This window comes from Propithecus coquereli, unplaced genomic scaffold (assembly GCF_000956105.1).
Source record: "Propithecus coquereli isolate 6110/MARCELLA unplaced genomic scaffold, Pcoq_1.0 Scaffold23, whole genome shotgun sequence".
Taxonomy (NCBI): Eukaryota; Metazoa; Chordata; class Mammalia; order Primates; family Indriidae; genus Propithecus; species Propithecus coquereli.
In genome coordinates this window covers 6,135,513-6,155,732 of record NW_012147841.1, presented here as the reverse complement: position 1 = coordinate 6,155,732, position 20,220 = coordinate 6,135,513, and the positions used below count along the sequence as shown (strand labels likewise).

General features: G+C 32.2%; 1 protein-coding gene across 7 annotated transcripts in view; it reads left to right on the top strand.

Moving 5' to 3' along the window:
• OXR1 (oxidation resistance 1) overlaps window positions 1-20,220 on the top strand; it is a 549,925-nt gene that overhangs the window by 503,546 nt on the left and 26,159 nt on the right. For 2 of the 7 annotated variants that reach the window (XM_012645325.1, XM_012645324.1), the window contains exon 1: window positions 7,071-7,273. The exons of the other annotated variants lie outside the window; for them this stretch is intronic. In XM_012645325.1, the coding sequence (XP_012500779.1) occupies window positions 7,208-7,273 (66 nt within the window). In that variant the 5' untranslated portion in view covers window positions 7,071-7,207. Of the gene's footprint in view, window positions 1-7,070; window positions 7,274-20,220 lie in introns of those variants that run through there. 7 annotated transcript variants of the gene reach the window in all.

The window sequence follows — 20,220 nt, the reverse complement described above, 5'->3', positions numbered from 1 at the left end:
GATTAATGAATAAATTTAGGCATAGATTAAAATAGGATATAAATCTTCGCTTTCAAGATTGGAAAAAGTTCTTATGTCAGGTACAGTAAATATTTTATCATAAAGCCATAGACTCTAGAAATTGGAATTAACTGATAGTCCAGCCTTTCTCTCATTTTACATTTTGTATTATTCTTTGTTCTGCTTTAACATATCCAGTGATAGAGAATGTATTACTTCAAAGGGCATTACTTTTCATTTTAGGACAACTCTGCTACAAAGATTTTTGTTACAGTAAGTTTAAAGAAACATATCTTTGTAAATTTGATCCATTTGTTTTTATTTGTCCTTACAGTGCACATCAATAACAACAAAAATTCTCTGTATACTACAGTAATGTGAAAATATTTAATGTCTTCCCTTTTAATCTTCTTCCAGGATTGTCTTCTCTAGTACTTGAACTATTTAACCCTAGGAACTCTTTCCAGATTTTATATTATTCTTACCATTACCCTAAAATGTGTCAAAGCATTCATAAACTCCCCAAATTACTAAAATGTGCACTTGGGATGGCAAGACGGATTCTATAATATTTAAAAGAATTTTCATTCCAACATATGCAAATTGAAACTCAGTGCTATTGAAGATAATTAGAAAAGCCTGCAATTTAAGAATTAGAAATGATGAATAAAACAAGGAAGAAAGGGTAATATTAGAAATTTGTACAGTGAATTCCAGAGAGAGGGGAGACCAGCACAAACCTATGTTTACTAAGAAAGAGAAAATTTAGCCAAATTTTAAGTGTTCAAGGAGTAAGAGTTCCTAATGATACATCAGAATAATTCCTGAGTGTGGGGAGAAAGGATTTGAGAAATATTATCCATATTACTCAGGATGTGTAAAACATTGATTTTCCTCTCCTTACAGTGTCTCTGGGTACAAAACATGATCAAGAGTCCTTTAGTTTGTAAGGGAGCTATGCCTGAATTAATTGCATCCACATGGCATCTATTGATGAGAAAACTTGTTTTTAGAAAATCGAGCCACAAAATGATGAAAGAAACCCTTCTCCATAGTGAACCAAATTTGTGTTTTTGGTGTAACACCCAAAATAAAAGAAATGTGAATTATGAGTTTTTCTGCTGTTGGAGGTTCAATAGCCTTATCTTGCAACTGAGAAGGAATTACTTATTATACAGCCTTTCCTGTGATTTCTGCCAGTATCCAACAACAGGAAGTCAGTAAGTAGATCATGTGTAGTGAGCATACTGTTTTATGTGGAGCTTTGTAGTTTTGTAGAAAATGTTCCTTTTTGTTTTTTGATGGGGACTGTTTTTATGCCTTTTTTTTCACTGAAAAGGGAAGTGCTCTAATGGCATTTCAACAAAGTGTCAGGCTGGTCCTGAGGTGAAGGTGAGGAAGGATGATTAATGACTTCTACTATTTCCTGATGATAGTGTTTTTGTTTAATAAATATACAAAAAAAGATTAATAGTAAAATGAATTTGCATGTACCAGTCGCTCAACTTTACCAACTTATTTCATCCAGTTGTTCTTTTCTTCAGATTGTTTCTTCATCCTTTTCTCCAATTGTTCACATTTCTTCAAATGTCATAACACTATTTAAAATACATGTAACATGTACAGTGTATATTTTTACAATTTGTTATTTTACTTACGATCCAATTAAGTTCCATATGTTACAGTTAGTTAAAATTTCTCTTAAATGTCTTTAAATGGAGGTTCTCCCTCCTTTTCTTTAATTTTTCTTTGCTTTTTTTTTAAATTTTAGTTTCTGAGAAATCAGATTTTTTCTGTAGAATGTCTCACAGTCTGGAATTTTCTGATTGCATCTCCATGGTGTCTATTAACATGTTTTTCTACCACTTGAATTTCCTACCAGTTGATAGATCTAGAGCAATGCATTTAAGCATAGATTATCATCTTTATTTTACAGATAGTTTCTCTAAGCTTATTTTTTATTTGGCCAAAATTCTCATAGTAGAAAATCATAGTGGTTAATGTCTAATTCAGAGCCTAAATCCTTTCGACCACACCAAATTCTCAACTTTGGTATTGAATCATTTGGGGGAGCATTCAAAAATCTTATTGCTCAGGTCACGCATCAGACCAATTAAATCAAAATCATTGGAGGTGGGACCTAGTTATCAATATTCTTTAAAGCTCCCTGGGTAATTACATTGTGCAGTCAGGGTGGAAAAACCTCTTTATTATCCCATGCCATAACTTTAGATATGTTAAACACGTACAATACTAAGACTGTGAAAGATTCTTTAGACTATATTGATCATAATATAGTTCAGTTTTTTTAGTCCCTGTCATGAAAGTTACATTGTATAAAATATTTTTTACAGTATTCCCTTTATCAGAGTGCTGTACCAGAAACATAAATTTGGTTAACTATGGAGAAAGGCTTTTTAAATCATTTTGTCCTTTAATTTTTTTCAAAACATATTTTTTCTTAGTAAAGGCAGCCATATGAATGCTGTTAAATGCTGGCATAGTTTTCCTTAGATACCAAAGGACTTCTATCATGTTATGTATTCAGAGACACTGCAAGGAGAGGGAAGTCAAGAAACATACAAGGCTATAAGTCATTGGTCTTTGAATTTGGTCTTCTTCAACTTTGTCCATCAAATACCCTTGAAAGTTTCATGTATTGACAAGTCCGCAAGAGCCCAGTGGTATAGCCTAAAGGAATGACCACCACAATAAGCCTGAATTATCTTTGAAGTCTTTTTTAAGATTCATGTAAAACTTCACATTCACCTTTATAATTTATGTTGTAATAGAAAAATAAATTTTAAATTCTTTATCATGAAGTGAAAATGATAATATAGTAAGATGAGTCACTTTTATTCTGTCATCAGATACCATACTCCTGGGCTGTATCATCATTCTACCTAAGTTCCAACTTCAAGAAGCTCTATAACAGAATACTCTGAAAGTCTTAGTTTTCAAAGTGTCTTGCCAATCTTGTTGCTTGACCTCACAGGCCTCAAATGTGGAGCTTTTTAAGCTAAAATTGCTGTTGTCTCACTTCCTTTGGGTTGACTTTTCACTCCTGTTGGAATAAGAGCTGGCAGAAAAAGTGTTCCAAAATTTGTGTTCTCTAAAGTTAATTTTATACAATATGTAGTTCAGTATCTCTTATACTCCAAGCCTAGTAAATAAAACATTCGATGCTCCTAGGGTGATAAATAAAAACAACTAAGAAACCAGATTTATTAAGTCAGCTTTAATTGACTTATTTTGCCTCCTAGGCTTATGCTTTTCGATTAAATATTAAAAAAAAAGAGTGTACTAAGATTTCGTGTCAATCAGGGGCATATAACGGTGTTTTTTAGTTTTAAAATGATTGGTGTTAGAAGAAATTGGCTTTGGTTTACTCCTGCTCCTCACCCTTGCCAAAGTATTGATAAAGAGACATTCCATTTGATTTTTGGTTTCTGAGACAACTTTCTTTTTTTTTTTTTTTTTTTTAGGTGTTTGACATTATTCGCTTTTTCTCAATCAGCTAATCAAAGCTTAGGCACTGCTTATTACAAAAACCTCTGTACCATTATTCAAAATATTTTAGAATGTATTTTCTGGCTTAGATAGTTTTTAAAGTCATTTATATAGTCTTCCTATTTTGACTTTAATTTCTAATGTTCTCCATTTAATTATGTAAATGTAAAATATTTAAACTAATTTTAGCATTTTAGGCCATACAATTTTTCATGTTATGTCATTTGTTGGATTTGTTTTTTCACTGCTATGTGGTGATTGTCTTGTGGAGTCAGCTCTGGTTTCATAGCTGTCATTAAATAAAGTTGTTGCCAGGGTCATTCATTCGGTGTCTCAGAGGACTCCTGCAACAGTAGTTATTGCTGCAATTTCTAAGAAGTAGCATATCGGGGAGCTTCAGTTGTTTGATTAATATCTTATTTCCTAAACTGCTAGGTAGTGAGTATTCTGATGTTCATTTTATAAACATATATTTTATTATCATCATCATTATTATTACAGTATGTGTAATGCCAAAATTAAAATCGAGTCAATATAGGAAACAAACAAAAAAAGCCTCCCTGATCTCTTCCAGCCTAGCCAACAAAATCCACATAGAAATGATTTTGTCCAAAAATGAAATAAGTGACTGTGTCTTAAGTCACTACACAGAAAAGTCACAATTCTCAGATAAAGGCAATTTTTTTTAAAAGTGTTCTTTTTCATATTGGCTGAATAATCAAAAGTGTTACAAATCATAAATCCAGAAGACATTTAATAAAGCTGAAAAAGGTAGAAATCAGAAGGATTAAAAAATTAATTAGAATTTATAAATTGATACAAACTGTCTTATTAATATATAATATGGCCATGTGCTACAGATCGACATTCTCATGGGTCCCCTAAGATTATAATGGAGCTGAAAAATTCCTGTCTCCTAGTGATGTATAACCTGTAGCACAACTCATCATCCTCTCTATGTTTAGGTACACAAATGCTTACCATTGTGTTATAGTTGCTTACATCATCCAGTACAGTGAAGTGCTGTACAGGTGTGCAGCCTGGGAGCAATAGGCTATACCATATAGCCTAGGTGTGTAGTAGGCCATCTAGTTTTGTGTAAGAACTTGTGATGTTTGCCCAACAACAAAATTGCCTAACACCACATTTCTCAGAATGTATCCTAGTCATTAAGCGATTCATGACTATATTTCTATATTGAGTATCTTTGTAACTACAAGTGAAAGTTCTAGACTATTCATATATTTTCTCTTAGCATTTGGCACCCAAGATTTAGGCCTAATATGGTCTGTTTTGACTACTGATAATGTTAACTTAAAAATGTTAACTACCTCAGGAAAGTTTTCAACCTGTGCTTTGCTTTCCCTGTTAACAATATTCTTCCTTACTTGCTAGCCAAAAGTTATGAGCTATAAAATTTCCATTAAAAATCTAAAATGTTGTCTAATGTAGATTGTGGGAAGAGACAAGATGTATAGATGACAGACTAGTTTATGATTTTAAATATAAAAGTTATTTCTAAAATATTACTTTGAATATTGAGTAGGGTAGGTTATGTATTTATTATATTATAGCTTCTAGCAAACCACTCCCAACTCAAATAGGAAATCAGATATAAAGTAATTTAATAATTTTAGGCCTAATAAAGTAGGGGAAAAGGATTATTAAATTGAATATCTGAATTATGAGAACAGATTATGTTTGGTCTGTAAGCTGGTAGTGTTTTTAAAAGTGCTTCATTTTATATTCTGTCATTTTATACTACTAATAAGTTGACTTCTGCTTCAAACTCTGTGATGTCTGGGAAAATTTAAATAACTTAGAAATATGTTTTCTAAATACTATGAAAAAACAAAGGGCAAGAAGGAGACTTAGCGAGCTCATTTTATATTTGCTGGATACTGTGTTTATAAGTTAGGAAGTCTTTGGCTTCCAGAAACAGAAAACCGTACTCAAAATAGCTTAAACCTGTTGTTTCTCAAAGTGTGGTTCCCAATCAGCAATAGCAGCATCCTGGGAATTTGTTAGAAGTGCAGATTCTCAGACCCCACTTCAGTCTGCTTAATTGGAAACTGATTTTGAAACCCAGCATTCGATTTTAACAAACACTCCAAGTGATTCTGATGCAGGCTAAAATTTGAGAGCCACTGGTTTAAATCTGTAAGGACCCATTCTATCTGTAGGTAGGAGCCAGCCTCCTCAAAACGCAAGGTGAGAATACCTGAGCAAAATCACAGCTGCATTAGGAAATAGGAGGTGTGGGAATGATGTTGAGTAGACAACCAACAGAATAGGCTATGCTATGCTTGGTGTTTTTGTTTTGTTTTTAATATCTCATTTAAACCTCATTTTGGAACACATATTTTTCATTTTAGAAAATCTGGCTGGTAGTTATGACAGGTTTTCCAAATGGTGCTCCCAAATTCTATAATATTGTTGATGGTTGTGTAGAGTCCATGATGAGCTTGTGGGGTGTGACCCCAATGCACTATAATGTATAAGGGAACTTTAAGGCTGGTATTGAGATGATGATGGTGTGCCTATGAGGGACTGTGGGAGCGAGATTTTAGGATAAGTGTGGTGGGGCTGGATTGGAGGAACGGGGATGGCGGTGGCTGGTATGTGGAGGAGGGAGGGTATTCTGTGTCCTGTGTGTGCACATTGCTGGAATGTGGAGGAAGAAGATGTGGAGCTGTGGGTGGGGTGCAGTATTCTGTTTCAGAAAGGTGGTGTGTGTGTGAAGAGGTGGCAGCGTGTAGTGGAAGGAGTAAGGTGAAGTGGAAGCAGGTTTACCTTAAAATGAAAGAAATTTTCAGATGTACCATTATAACATTGATATTCTAATTAAAATTGAGCTCTAGATAATTTTAGTTTATATTTACATAGTTTATATATATATATATATATATATATGTTTGTAGTTTATATTTAATCTTTTAAAAATTCACTTCTTTGGCTATATTTAGTATACCACTGGTTAGTGAAGTACAAAGGCATAGTGAGTATACGTACCTTTTCCAGAAATTAGATGTTAAAAAATGCAGTTTAAAAACAGACAATGTAGCAGGCAAAGGAATTTTCAGGTCATTTTGAATATTTGTGTAGGATTTATTTGTAGTAATTTGGCTTGATTTTTACATAGTCAGCCTATAAAGTTTGAGGGTCAAAGGGTCCTTAAAGGACATCTTATTGCTTAAAAAATGTTCACATAAAAGATGAAATTTTATAGGATTCTTAGCTGTAAATAAAGAACAGAATGTTATGACTGTATAAGCAAATAACAAAATGTTAATTGCAATCATTTGTGTACTTTGGAGGGACTCTGGAAGCTATTTTTTTTGCAACTGAGTTACTTTTAGTGTATTTCTTAGTGTAGTGGTGTTTGGAAATACAGGCTCTGTGTCTTTAAACTTTTGAGCCCTTTCTTTGCACATTTGGGTACAGTGCAACCAAACTTGAGCATGGGAAATTCTCTCTTCCCTCCCTAGCTTTACAGTCTCCACTCAAAACTATCTTTACAATGGATACTACTTAGTGATTAGCTCTCTGTCTTGTCAATCAAATCTTTGTCTCTAGCAAACTGTTTTGTCGCTGTAGTAGGGCTCTGGTGCTGGAAATTTGTCTTTGACAGAGGAAGAATGCTTTTGAAAACAGTTCTTACGTGATTTGATATACCTTAATTTGCCCTGGAAGGGAAATGTCTCGTCTCTGGTATGGGAAAAAAGGGAGAAGACATCAACCAATTAATCATAAATACACTCTGGTAAATCTTAGTAAATTATTTCAGTTTCTATATATACTAGTCTTTTTATGGTAACATGCAAAATTATACAATTTCTGAAAGTTTAAGCATAAAAATATTTATAGAATACAAAATTGTATGATTACAGAAAGTACCTTTATTTCTGTTAATTCTAATATCTTCACAAAAGGAAATTAATAAAGGACTGTAATTTTGTTTTGTATAAGTGTTTTGGTTTTTCTATTCCACCTCAACAGGAAGGTACCAATCTTAATTGTTGCCTTAATGTTTTTATTTAACCTTAACTTTGTAGGAAAATATTCAGAATTTTTTCCTTGCTTAAAATGGAGAACAGAGTACATTAATTTTTATTGACCAGATATCAAACTATATTCTTTTATAATATTGTTTAAGGGTATAATTTTAGCAATCTGATAAAAAAAAAAGCTTTTTTAAGGGATTTGAAAAGTTTTCAGGTAGTGCTACCTAATACAAAACTTTAAAAGATATTCTAGTAAAAGAAAATTTCTGCCAACCATGTTATTTTAAGAATTTTAGTTATTTTTCTGTATAAGTATGTACACATTATTTGTTATAAAATATGTTGCTAATTACTCTTTCTCTGGTAATTCAGGGTTATTTTTGCCTTACGAATGTTCATTTTATTTTGACTATAATTATAGATGGTTTAAATAAGACCAGATATATACTAAAAACAGGAATGACTTTGGAAGATGCCCCCAAAGCAGCTTGCCACTCTTAAATATTAAGCATGTCAAAATGCTAAAATGATTTTAATAAGTGTTATTTTATTTATAATTTCAAATTTTTGTTTAAATGTTACATTAGCACAAAGGGGTTTAGGTACCTGAAATGATTAAATTTTTTAAATTTGTGATTAGATTGACCAGATTAGTCAGCTAACACAGCTTTTTTTAAAAACTGGACCAATGAAACTATTCATGTATTTTTTGATTTGCAGTTTGAATAAACACTTATTATTAGTTTGCTAAGACTTCAATACAGTTTAATTTATTACAAATACAGGCAAAATAAATTGCGGATGTTTTGAACTCTATAGATCGGTATAATGTGTATAATACACTTACATTCACTAATTCCTGTTCATTCTTATGGGAAACTGTGATTTTTGTGAGATGTTTTGTCTCTTGCCTTAGCAAGCATGCTTTTCACTGGTCATCAGCTCTGCCCATACATATAGTTTATATATATATTATAGTATCATTTCACTGAACCTTCACAATAACCTTGAAAGTTTAGTAGAATTACTCCCATTTTAAAGATGAGGAAACTGATGGAGTGATCACTGAACCAAATGATTATGGAGCACAGAGAGACAACTTGACCCTAGCACATTTTTTACTGCACCAGGATGCCTTTGAAGGTTTTCTGAAATGGTATAATATGATGTGTTTTCATGTAGAAAAGCTCAGGTCAGTTTTCTAGCTCCTTTCCTTGCTTTAAAGTGGATTCCTAGGAGCTACATAGCTACATAGCAGGTCTTAAGAAAATTGAGATGAAAAAGATTATAATTTTTTCACCTGCTTTGTAGACTGAAATTCCCTGTAATATTTTGCATGACAAGAGATTCTTCTGCCTTAAAACTGAAAATTGAAAATATTTCTTCTGAGAGAATAACCAGTATTGTAGAACATATGAAATTTCACTTTTTTGGACTTTGTATTTTGTAGCTTTTTAGAATTCTTCATATCTTAACAAATTAGTAGTAGTATTCTATAGACTTCAGTGATAAACTCTTTGTATAGAGGTAGTAATAATATGGCCATATACTTCTGTAAACCTTGATAATTTTCTAAATGCTCATGGGTATAGTGTCTTACACTATGTACATCCCTTTGTGTTAACCAGAGGCACATGATTTTCATTTTATTAATGAGTTAAGTCTCAAGGATATTAACCAATAAATAATAAGTAGAATACACCTCAAAAAAAATGTACGGAACGAAGATAAGATTTTGCCAATTTGCTTCAGTGAGAAAAATATTGATCAAGCCTGCTTAACTTACCTTATCTTTTCTCTCTCTCTCTCTGTCTTTTTTTGATTAAGGCTGTTTTACAGTTCATTCTGATGAACAATTAAACTTTAATGTCTCATCATTCATTTACTTGAAGCTATTCATATATTTGATATACTCGTGTACCGTACTCTACCTTTTTAGTGTCTGCAAGTAAGGTGTAATTTGCTTCAAAGTTATGAGCACATTTTATAATAAGAATTTAGGCTTAATCAGATTACAGTCATAAATCACTAAATGGCAATATTGTTTTGTTAACTCAACCAACAGTTCACTAATTTTTTCACCATTTTCTTGTATGTAGGCCTTTATATCACAAGACAGATTTTGTTTTGTTTGTATTTAGGCTTTCATGTATGAAAACACAGGGGAAGAGCTCCTGTGATGAATTATTTACATCTGTACAAGAATTAGCTCATAGGTAGAATTTTAAGAATAGCTAATTTAAATGTAAAAATCTTCCCAGATTATCTCAGCTTCAGATAATAATTATAATAATAATAAAAATAATTATGACTGCTGATAATAAATGTATACCAAATATTATTCTAAACACTTAACATAAGTTAGCTTATTTAATCCTCACAACCCTGTGAAGTATTACTTTATCATCTCCATTTTACAAATAAAGAAACACAGACACATAACAACCATACTATAACCAGAAGAGTTAGAGCTGGGGTTTAAATCTAGGCATTGTGGCCCTAGCCTATGCCATTTAAACTCTTTGCCATACTCACTCTCAAAATTTTCAGACTATAACAAGGAGAAGGGTATTATTTATTTCATACATTTAATATACCAGAATCTATTTTACATCTACCTTATACACACCTTGTTTATTCCTCATAAAATACTTAAAGCATGAATATTATTTCCATTTGAAAAACCAGAAATAGTTTAAATGAAGTTGCTCAAGTTTACGAAACTAATAAAAATCAGAATCAGAAGTAAGGTAAAGATATAAAACCAAAGCCAGTATTCTTTATGCTATATTATGCTGCCTACCTATACCAGATATTCACAGGAAATTAATCATTACTTACTAGTATTTATGTATGCCTTATGGTAAGTTAAACATCTTCTGCTCTTTAGTAACTTACAACCTAATTGAAAAGAAGATATATGCACACATATTCAATGTAGACTGTTTTTTCTTTATGTAATTGACTCAGTAGTTGGAAAGGCTATTATATATGCAAGTTACAAGGCATAATAATAAAGTGAATATCTGTGAACCCATTACCCAATGTAAGAACTAGAACATTGTTAATGTAGTTGTATGTGCCTATGTTTTTTTTCTGTCTCATCTCACATCTCCCCAAAATTGGTAAACACCTCCCTGAATTTTGTGTTTTATTGTTCCCATGCCTTTTTTGTTAATTAATAGATTTTGTTTTTTAGTGCAGTTTTAAGTTTCAGGTACCCTGGCTGGGACTTCAAGTACTATGTCGAATAGAAGTTGTTAAAGTGCCCGCTTTCTTGTTCCAGTTCTTAGAGGCAGTGCTGTCAGCTTTACTCTCCATTCAGTATGATACTGGCTATGACTTTGTCATATATGGCTTTTATTATTTTGAGGTATGTTCCTTCTATGCCTAGTTTGTTAAGGGTTTTTATCATGAAGAGGTGTTGGATTTCATCAAATACTTTTTCTGCATCTATTGAGATGATCATATGGTTTTTGTTTTTAATTCTGTTTATATGGTGAATCACATTTATTGAGTTGTATATGTTGAACTATCCTTGCATCCCTGGGGTGAAAACCACTTGATTGTGGTGAATTTTTTTTTTTTTTTTTTTTTTTTTTGATGTGCTGTTGGATGGATTCTGTTTGCTAGTATTTTGTTGAGGTTTTTTTCATATGTGGTCATGAGGGATATTGGTGTGTAGTTTTCTTTCTTTGTTGTGTCCTTTACTGGCTTTGATATCAGAGTGTTACTGGCTTCATAGAATGAGTTTGGGAGGCTTCCCTCCTCAGTTATATGGAACAGTTTCAGTAGGATTTGTACCACTTCTTATTTGTCGGTCTGGTAGAACTTAGCTATGCATTCGTATGATCCTGGCTTTTTTTGTTGTTGGGAGATTTTTTTATTGCTGATTCAATCTCACCACTCATTATTGGTCTGTTCAAGATTTCTACTTCTTCCTGATCCAAGCTTGGGAGATTGTGTATTTCTAAAAATGTATCCATTTCCTCTAGATTTTCTAGTTTGTGTGCGCAAAGATATTCATAAAACAAATACTGCTATACCTAGAAATGAAATAAGCAGCAGCATAAGAATAGTGGGGCACTTCAACACTCCCCTGGCAAAACTAGAGAGATCATTGAGGCAGAAAATCAACAAAGAAACACTGGATTTAAATGGGACTCTAGAACAAATAAACGTTATATGTTTACATTTGTAGAACATTCTACCCCAAAACTGCAGAACATATACATATTCTTCTCATCAGCACATGAAACATTTTCCAAGATAAAGCATATGTTAGGCCACAAAGCAATTCTCAGCAAATTTTTAAAAAGTCAAAAGCAATACCATATACCTTCTCAGACTACAGTGGAATAAAGCTAGAAACCAATTTCAAGAGAAACTCTAAAAACTACACAAATATATAGAAATTAAACTACCAATTGCTGAACAATCTTTGGGGCAATAATGAAATCAAGATGGAAATTTAAAAAAATTTTTAGAATTGAGTGACAGTAGCAACACAAGCTACCAAAACTCTGGGATATAGCAAAAGCAGTCCTAAGAGGGAAGTTCATAGCACTATACTTTGCCTATATCAAACAAGACAGAAAGATCACAGATTAACAACCTAATGTTACACCTCAAAGAACTAGAAAAACAAGAACAAACCAAACCCAAAGTTAGCAGAAGACAAGAAATAGCAATGGTCAGAGCAGAACTAAATGAAATTTAAACCAAAAAAATAGTACAAAAGATCAATGAAATGAAAAGTTGTTTCTTTGAAAAGATAAAATCTATATACCACTAGCTAGATTAACCAAGAAGAGAGCGTATTCCTATAAGCTCAATCAGAAATGAAAAAGGAAACATTAGAACTGATGCCACAGAATTACAAAAGATTATTTGAAACTACTATAGTAAACCTTGAAGTTGAGTAGTGTCAGTCCTCCAACTTTATTCTTTTTCTTCATTATTCTCTTGGGTATTCTGGGTCTTACCATATAAACTCCTTTCATATAAACTTTAGAATCATTTTGCCTAAGTACAGAACATAACTTGGTGGAATTTTCACTGAAATTGTGTTGAATCTATACATCAATGTGGGAGGAACTGATACCCTGACAGTATTGAGTCATCCTATTTATGAACATGGAATATGTCTCCATTTATTTAAATATTTTCTTCATCACAATTTCACCCTTCATGTAATCTTTTGTATATTTTGTTAGACTTATACCTAAATATTTCATTACATGATACTAATATAAATGGCATTATTTAATTTCAAATTCCAATGTTTCCTTGCTGATACGTAAGAAAGCAGTTGAATGTTGTATATTAACATTTACTCTGCAGTCCTGCTATGATATGATCACTTATTAATTCCAGGAGTGTTTTGGTTAATTTTTTGGATTTTCTATATTGACAGTCATGTCATCTGCTAACAAAGAAAGTTTTATTTCTTCATCCCCTATTGGTATACCTTTTATTTCTTTTCTTTGTCTTACTGCCTTACCCAGGGCCTCCTGTACAATATTGAATAGGAGTGGTGAGAGGGGACATCTCTGCCTTGCTCCCAGTCTAGTGGGAAAGGATCTTGTTTCTCACCTTTACATAGGATGTTAGTTGTAGGACTTTTTTTTTTTTTCTGTAGATGTTCTATATCAAGTTAGGGAGTTCCCCTTTATTACTGGGTTCCTGAGTTTTTGTCATGAATGAATGTTGGATTTTGACTGGTGCTTTTTTTGTGTGTATATATCTATTAGTAAGATCACATAATTTTTCTTCTTTAGCCCGGATTACATCAATTTATTTTTTAAATGTTAAACCAGTCTTGCGTACCTGGGATAAATCCCACTTGGTCATTGTGTATAATTCGTTTTATACATTGATTCAATTTGCTAATATTTTATTGAGAACTTTTCCATGTGTGTTCCTGAGAAATAATTGTCTGTAGTTTTCCTTTCTTGAAATGATTTTATTTGTGGTTTTTTTTTTTTTTTCTTAATTACGGGAATGCTAGCCTCACAAAATGAGTTAGGAAGCATTTCTATATCCTGGAAGAGATTGTTGACAGTATAATTTCTTCCCTAAATGTTTGGTAGTACTTGCAAATGAATCTATCTGGGCCTGGTGCTTTCTGTTTTGATAGGTTATTAACAATTGATTAAATTTCTTTGATAAATACAAGCCTAATCAGATTATCTGTTTTTTCTTGTGTGACTTTGGGTGGTTTATGCCTTTCAAGGAATCAGACCATTTCTTCTAGGACATTATCAAGTTTATGGAAAGACTTGTTTGTAATATTCCGTTATTATTCTTTTAATGTCAATGGGGTCAGTAATGATGGCCCCCTCTTCATTTCTGATATAATTCATTTGTTTTCTCCCTCTCTCTCTTTTTTATTTAGCCTGACTAGAGGTAGAAGTTTATCAATTTTATTGACCTTTTCAAAGAATTGGATTTTGGTTCCATTGATTTTTCTCTGTTGATTTTCTGTTTTCAATCTTACAGATTTCTGGTCTAATTTTATTTCTTTTCTTATGCTTACTTCAGGTTTAATTTGATTCCATATTCTCTTCTCCTTTATCAGTTATACTTATTTTTAAATGTTTTTAGTAGTTTGCCTTAAAATTTCCAGTACATTTTTTAATATACTTTAAGATGTGACTCTCCTCTTCCTTCTCCTTTTTTCCTTCCCCTCTCCCCCACTTTTTAATATAGAAAATCATTTGTTGTAACTCTTCTCATTTAATACCCCTGTTTTCCTAAGTGTCTGCTGTGCCATCTCTTAAACATCAAATTTTCTTCCTCTCCACTCCCCCACCCCAACCCAGTGAGGAGAGTATGGATTGGATTGAACTTTTATTATTATTATTTAGATTGGATTAAGCTTCTATTTCTATTTTAGTGGAGTCCCCTGAAATTTTACCCTGTATATTTACATTTATAAAGTCTAAAGTTATGAGTATCTTAACGTCTCCTCCGGAACAACAACAAAAAACCTTGTACACCCTTAATGCCCATCATCCCTCTTCCCAGTTATATGGTATTATAGTCTGTATTCATTCTGTCCTTTTATTACATCACAAATTAGACTTTATCATTTTATTTAGACAGTGTTTACTTACATTTAAAATTCACACTTACCATTTTAATTCTTTTCCATTCCTTCTTTCATCTTAGACCTTTTTTTTTTTTTATTTCAGCAAATTATGGGTGTACATACGTTTAGGTTACGTGTGTTGCCCTTGGTTCCCCCCCCCACCGAAATCCGTGTTTCAAATATGTCCATCCTTCGGGTAGTGCGCATTGCACTCCTTGTGTATACAAATACCCGTCCCCTCCTCCCTCCTCCCCCCTCCTCCCGCCGCCCTTCCCGTGGTACAGATGATTAGGTTAGGTGTGTTGCCCTTGGTTCCCCCCCCACCGAAGTCCGTGTTTTAAATATGTCCATCCTTCGGATAGTGCGCATTGCCCTGAGAATGTTAATCATCAAGAAATCTTCGCCGGAGAAATTTCTAAGAATATACTTCAGGAAGAAGAAAAATGATCCTAAAAAAATGGTCTAAGAATGGTCTTCTTCCTGAAGTATATTCTTAGAAATTTCTCCGGCGAAGATTTCTTGATGATTAACATTCTCAGTTTTTGTTTTTCTGAAAATATCTTTATTTTTCTCTCTTGTAAAACAATTTTGTTTGGATAAACGTTTCTAGGTTGACCATTATTTTCTGTCACAGTGTATTGTGTTTTTTGTGACATTTCATTGCCATAATCCATCATGAGTTCACATTTGTTTAAGTAAGAATTTTGAGGTCCTGAAGTGAGGATGCTTTTCCTCTGAAGGATTTGCATTTGGTGTTGGGAGGTCTGCTTCCAGGCTGAGATTCCTTTGTAGGTTATCAGACTTTTCTCACTATTTTTAAGGACCTCTCGTTTTAAGTATAATCAGCTTTTTATTAATAATACAGTATGTTGTGCATCTTTTTCTTATTTAGGGTATAGTATGCTTCTTGAAGCTATAAATTCTTGTCTTTGATCAATTCTGGAAACTTCTCAAGTATTATCTCTTCAAACATTTTCTCATCTTTTTTTCTGGGACCTGATTGGAATAGATTATATCTTATTATTCTCCAAGTCTCCTAACTTCTATTATATTTTTATTTCCTTATTCTCAGTAATGTTTTATGGGTAATTTCAGCTATGTCTTCTACTTTGCTAAGTCACCTGTCTATATTTGCTTTTTAACTTGTTGATTTTTTTTAGCAGTTATACTCATTATTTCTGTAAAAGTTCTATTTGGTTATTTTTTAAATCTTCTTGTTCATTTTTAAGCATCTCAAACTGCTTGCTTAGTTGGGGGATTTCTTTTTTTAACATTTCATTCATAGTTTATATCTGTTAATTTTAGTGTCTAAAGTTGATTCAGTGTTTCACCTTACTCACTTATGGAAAACTGTGTATTAGGTTATCTTTCATTATGACCTCATATTCACTTATTCTTAATCTGTGAGAATCTTGAGGAACTGAATTAAACATCTTTCCTTCTGAGAGGATTATTTGTTTCTGACAAACTATACTGTATATGGGCCCATTTAATCTTCAGTTTTGCTGGCTAAAGGCTTATTCTCAGCATCACAACACTGGTACATAGCTCCCTGCTGAGTTTCTAGTTTTTTGGTGTTTCTGTTTTAGTTGTGGGACATAAGTATATGCTTTGAAATGTTCGTTGAAATCAAGAGTAAAAATAGTGGAATAAACTCTCAATGAAAAAAGTAGTCAGTAATTTAAAATCATATTGAATATTTAATAAAATAACTTTATATTACCCTTTTTATTTCTTTAGGTTTTAAATAATGAAAACATAAGTTTCACAAAACCCCATTAACTCAATATATAACTTTATAGCCAAAGGACAAATGAATCCAAAGGAATTAAATGTTCAGAAGTAAAATTATGTTTATTTTATTTCAGAACTATATTTTTGCTCTGCAGATCATGCAGAACACTAAGGAATTCAAGATTATGTAAATGGATATTCTTTTCCCCCATATGCTATGAAATAAACAAGATTATCCTCTTTTTATAAGATTTACATCTTATATTTATTGTTCCAGGAAACTAATATGCGTATTATAATTGAATAGTTTTGAGTAGTTACAGGGTTTTTTTTTTTTGACTAAAAGAACAGTGAATACATCTGCTTTCTCATGAAAATCTTTGAGAGCTGCCTGCAAATATACTTAATTAGTAAGTGATTTTAAATGCATAAGATTTGTTCAAATCAAAACTTCACTGATGTTTTTTATTTTGAATTCATTCTGGATTTTAATCTTTTTTTTTTATCTATCAGTTCTGTTTTCCAGTCATCTAATTTATGATTCTTTATTTGTTCCTTTTATATCCCATGTATTATAGTTCCATGAAGTGTTATTTTCAAAGCAGTAGTTTTAATTAAGGCAAAATGAGGCAAAGTTTAACATAATCCATGTCTTATTTTGTAATAAAGACTTATATATGATGAAATGTAGAAAACAAGGTACTTCAAGAATGTTGTCGTATGCTCTTTTTGTTAGTTATAACAGCTCAGACTTAAATTTCCTTTTTCTTTAACATATTTTTGGATACCAAAATGAGTATAAATGGCATTGATTAGATATTAATAGTATTTTTCTATCTAGTGCATCTCCATTTACTAAGAAAGTATTATAATTGAAATGGCACACCAACAGATAACTACCAGACTTTCGTTAGTGTACAAGAGAGTTGAAGGAAGGGGGCGGTTTTGGTTGGTTTTGGAGTAATCTTAGAGGAACACTGGAACATCCTGGAAGGAGGACTGTTAGGCCCCAGGTATTGTTCTTTATGGTCTAGGAGATGAACATATTCTTATTCATGAAATTGACAGCAGCTATGAATTTTTCTCTACTCTCTGTTCTTGTTTTCATTGTGAGTCCATTTTTAATAGTAATGGGTGGATTTAATTCTACCTTTACATTGGTAATTCTGTGAAAATAAATGCTTCAGAAAATGCTTTCTCTTGTTTGAGGATCCTTTGTCAAAGACCGAAAAGAATAGAGAGTGACACTTAGTTCTGCAGGGTGTAGGTCATGATACTTAGTTCCTTTAGATGGGATTTAGCAGTATATCCAAACTACTTTATTCCTCAAGAAATGTCTTTTTAAACAATGAATACAGTTTTAGTTGGAAGGTCTTGGTTTCCTCAACTGTATACTCCTAATAATCAGGAGTGCGATATGGGATATTTTGGAGAAATGTGTCCATTATTTACTTAGGCTTAATCTTTTGGGTAAAATAATAAATTTTGTACATGAGTATGATTTACCAAGGGTATAACATTAATGTAAGACTAATTCCAATTCCATCATATATACTAGGAATTGCACATCTCTTTTCCATTCATTTTGAGAGAAGAAAGTATATTTTTGTACTCAAATTCAGATTTTTTTCCTCTGTTAATTCCCAGACTTTGTTTTTGACAATTTTCTGTATCTCTACTAATCAGGGCATGAGAAAATACTTAAAAAATAGTGAGTTTATGAGTCCTAGAAAATAATACAATTTTAAAAGTATGAATGCAAAAAGGTAGATTTGTGACATTAAAGAAACTATGACTTTACCAAATATTATAAGCTTAAACTTATGATAGCAGTTCTTTGTTTTCTTATTAATAACTCCTGCTCTCAGTGATGCTGATACAATTAGGTTATAACCGAATCCTTTTGTGAGTATAATTTAATTTCACTTCCATCCAGGAAGTGTGTTTAGTATGGTAAAAAGGGGTTTCATAAAACAGGTGTAAAATCTGTGTTAACTGGAGAGAGAGAATACAGAGTAGTAGATAAGCCGTGTAATTTGAGAATTCTTGTCTAGGACTCTTGATTAGATTGAAAGACATGGAAAAAAGAAAGAAAAATACAATTAGCCATTCAATATTTTATAGGGACCTCTTGGCCATAGAAAAACAGGCCTTGGTTTTTTATTTTTAGTACCTAATTTTTCTTCCATCTTTATTAAAAATTCTGTAGTTCTTAATGGAAAGGCCTTCATTATTTTTATCTAATACTGAAATTTAAAATTAGTAAGAATAGTCATTCAAAGTATTCAAAATAGTTGATCTCAAACTTGAAATATTTTAATATCAAAAATAAAAAAAAAAACAAATAAGGAGGCTCTTTGGCTACTACCATTTAGTCCTTAGAATAATTGGTGAAAAGTGATCAAGTAAAAGTATTATTAATAGTAGTAGCGTCTCATTAGTATGTTCTGGGCACTAAGTCCTTTTTATGCATTTCCTAATTTAAATTTCATAAAAACCCTATTTGGTATGAACTTTTATTATTTCCATTGTTTTATGAAGAAATAGATAAAGAGAAGGGGTAAACCCAGGTCCATCTAGCCTCCCAGAGCGAGAGAGCATAACCACTTTAGGTTTCTTTGTAAGTATAGTCAGCTACCATATTGAATGCATTTTTGCTTTGCAAAAGTTAATATAATGATAATGGCCAGAATGGAAATCTCCCAGTTTCTTTTCTTTTTTTCTATTCTTGTTTTTTTCATAGCTTTCAACATGAAGTTTACATAGCTTTTTGTAGTTACTGGTAGCCCATTCATTTTAGTTGACTAGAGCAAAGCTGTTTAAAAACCTAGGTTAGAAGTCTACACTCTTTACAGGCCAATTGGTTTAACTGTGTTTTGTGGCCAGAGCCTCTACACAACATAATCTGTTCTGATTGATCACAAGAGGAATTAGTCATAGCGCAGGAAGGTCAGCAGATGTTTATGATACTGCTAGAGTTCATTGTATTATGGCAACTGTTTTTGGAATTGTGTCATGTTCTGACTAAACTGTAGCTTTGTGTTAACCTGAGAAAACTTGTCTATTTTTGTAAGCTTTCTGTAATCGTGTTTATCTGTCATCTATAACTTTCACATTTAGCACTATGCAAGAGACTAGCCTAGGCAATTATAGAAGATAGAGAATTTCCTTTAGGAAGTTACAATGTAGGAAAGTTAAGTTTTAGTCACAAATGACTGCTACAATACAAACCACAAAGTAATAAAATAGAGGAGAGGTAAAAACTAGGGAAGAAAAGTTATTTAAAAAGACTAAAGCAGATATGTCTGAGGAAGATACTGTTGATTAGATATGCTATTGAAAATGTAGTTTTCTACTTTTTAGAGCTTATTTTTCTCATTGCTTTAGGTTTTAGAATGTACTTCATATCTTTTTCTTGCCTTTCTCCCCTCTTTTTCTCTGATATAGATGGGTATGTTTGTCACCTGTGCCTAGAAGAAATTCTTCTAGCATGGCCATTAAGATACAATGTTTGAGCTAACCTGATTTGGAGGGGATGGTTGAAACCACCACTTTCTTTGTAAATTGCCGGACCATTTAGATTTTAGTTGTTGTCTTTGATGTTAGCAAAGCATGTTATATTTTATATAGTATTTCCTGTGCAACAAAAACTATAATTTCTACTTACTAAATTAAATTGAGTCTATATGAAATAGTCCATGAAATATCCTTATATTGTCAACTAGTTGAAGATAGTGCTAAAACTTGTGTGTATTTCACCCTAGTTCGATATATAAATCTCTTGGATTTTCAGCATGGAGTGGGGAAAGAAATCCTGATTATAGTTCTCTTTTCCCATTTTAATTTCTCCTTTTTTTTTTTTTTTTTTTTTGCTATAAT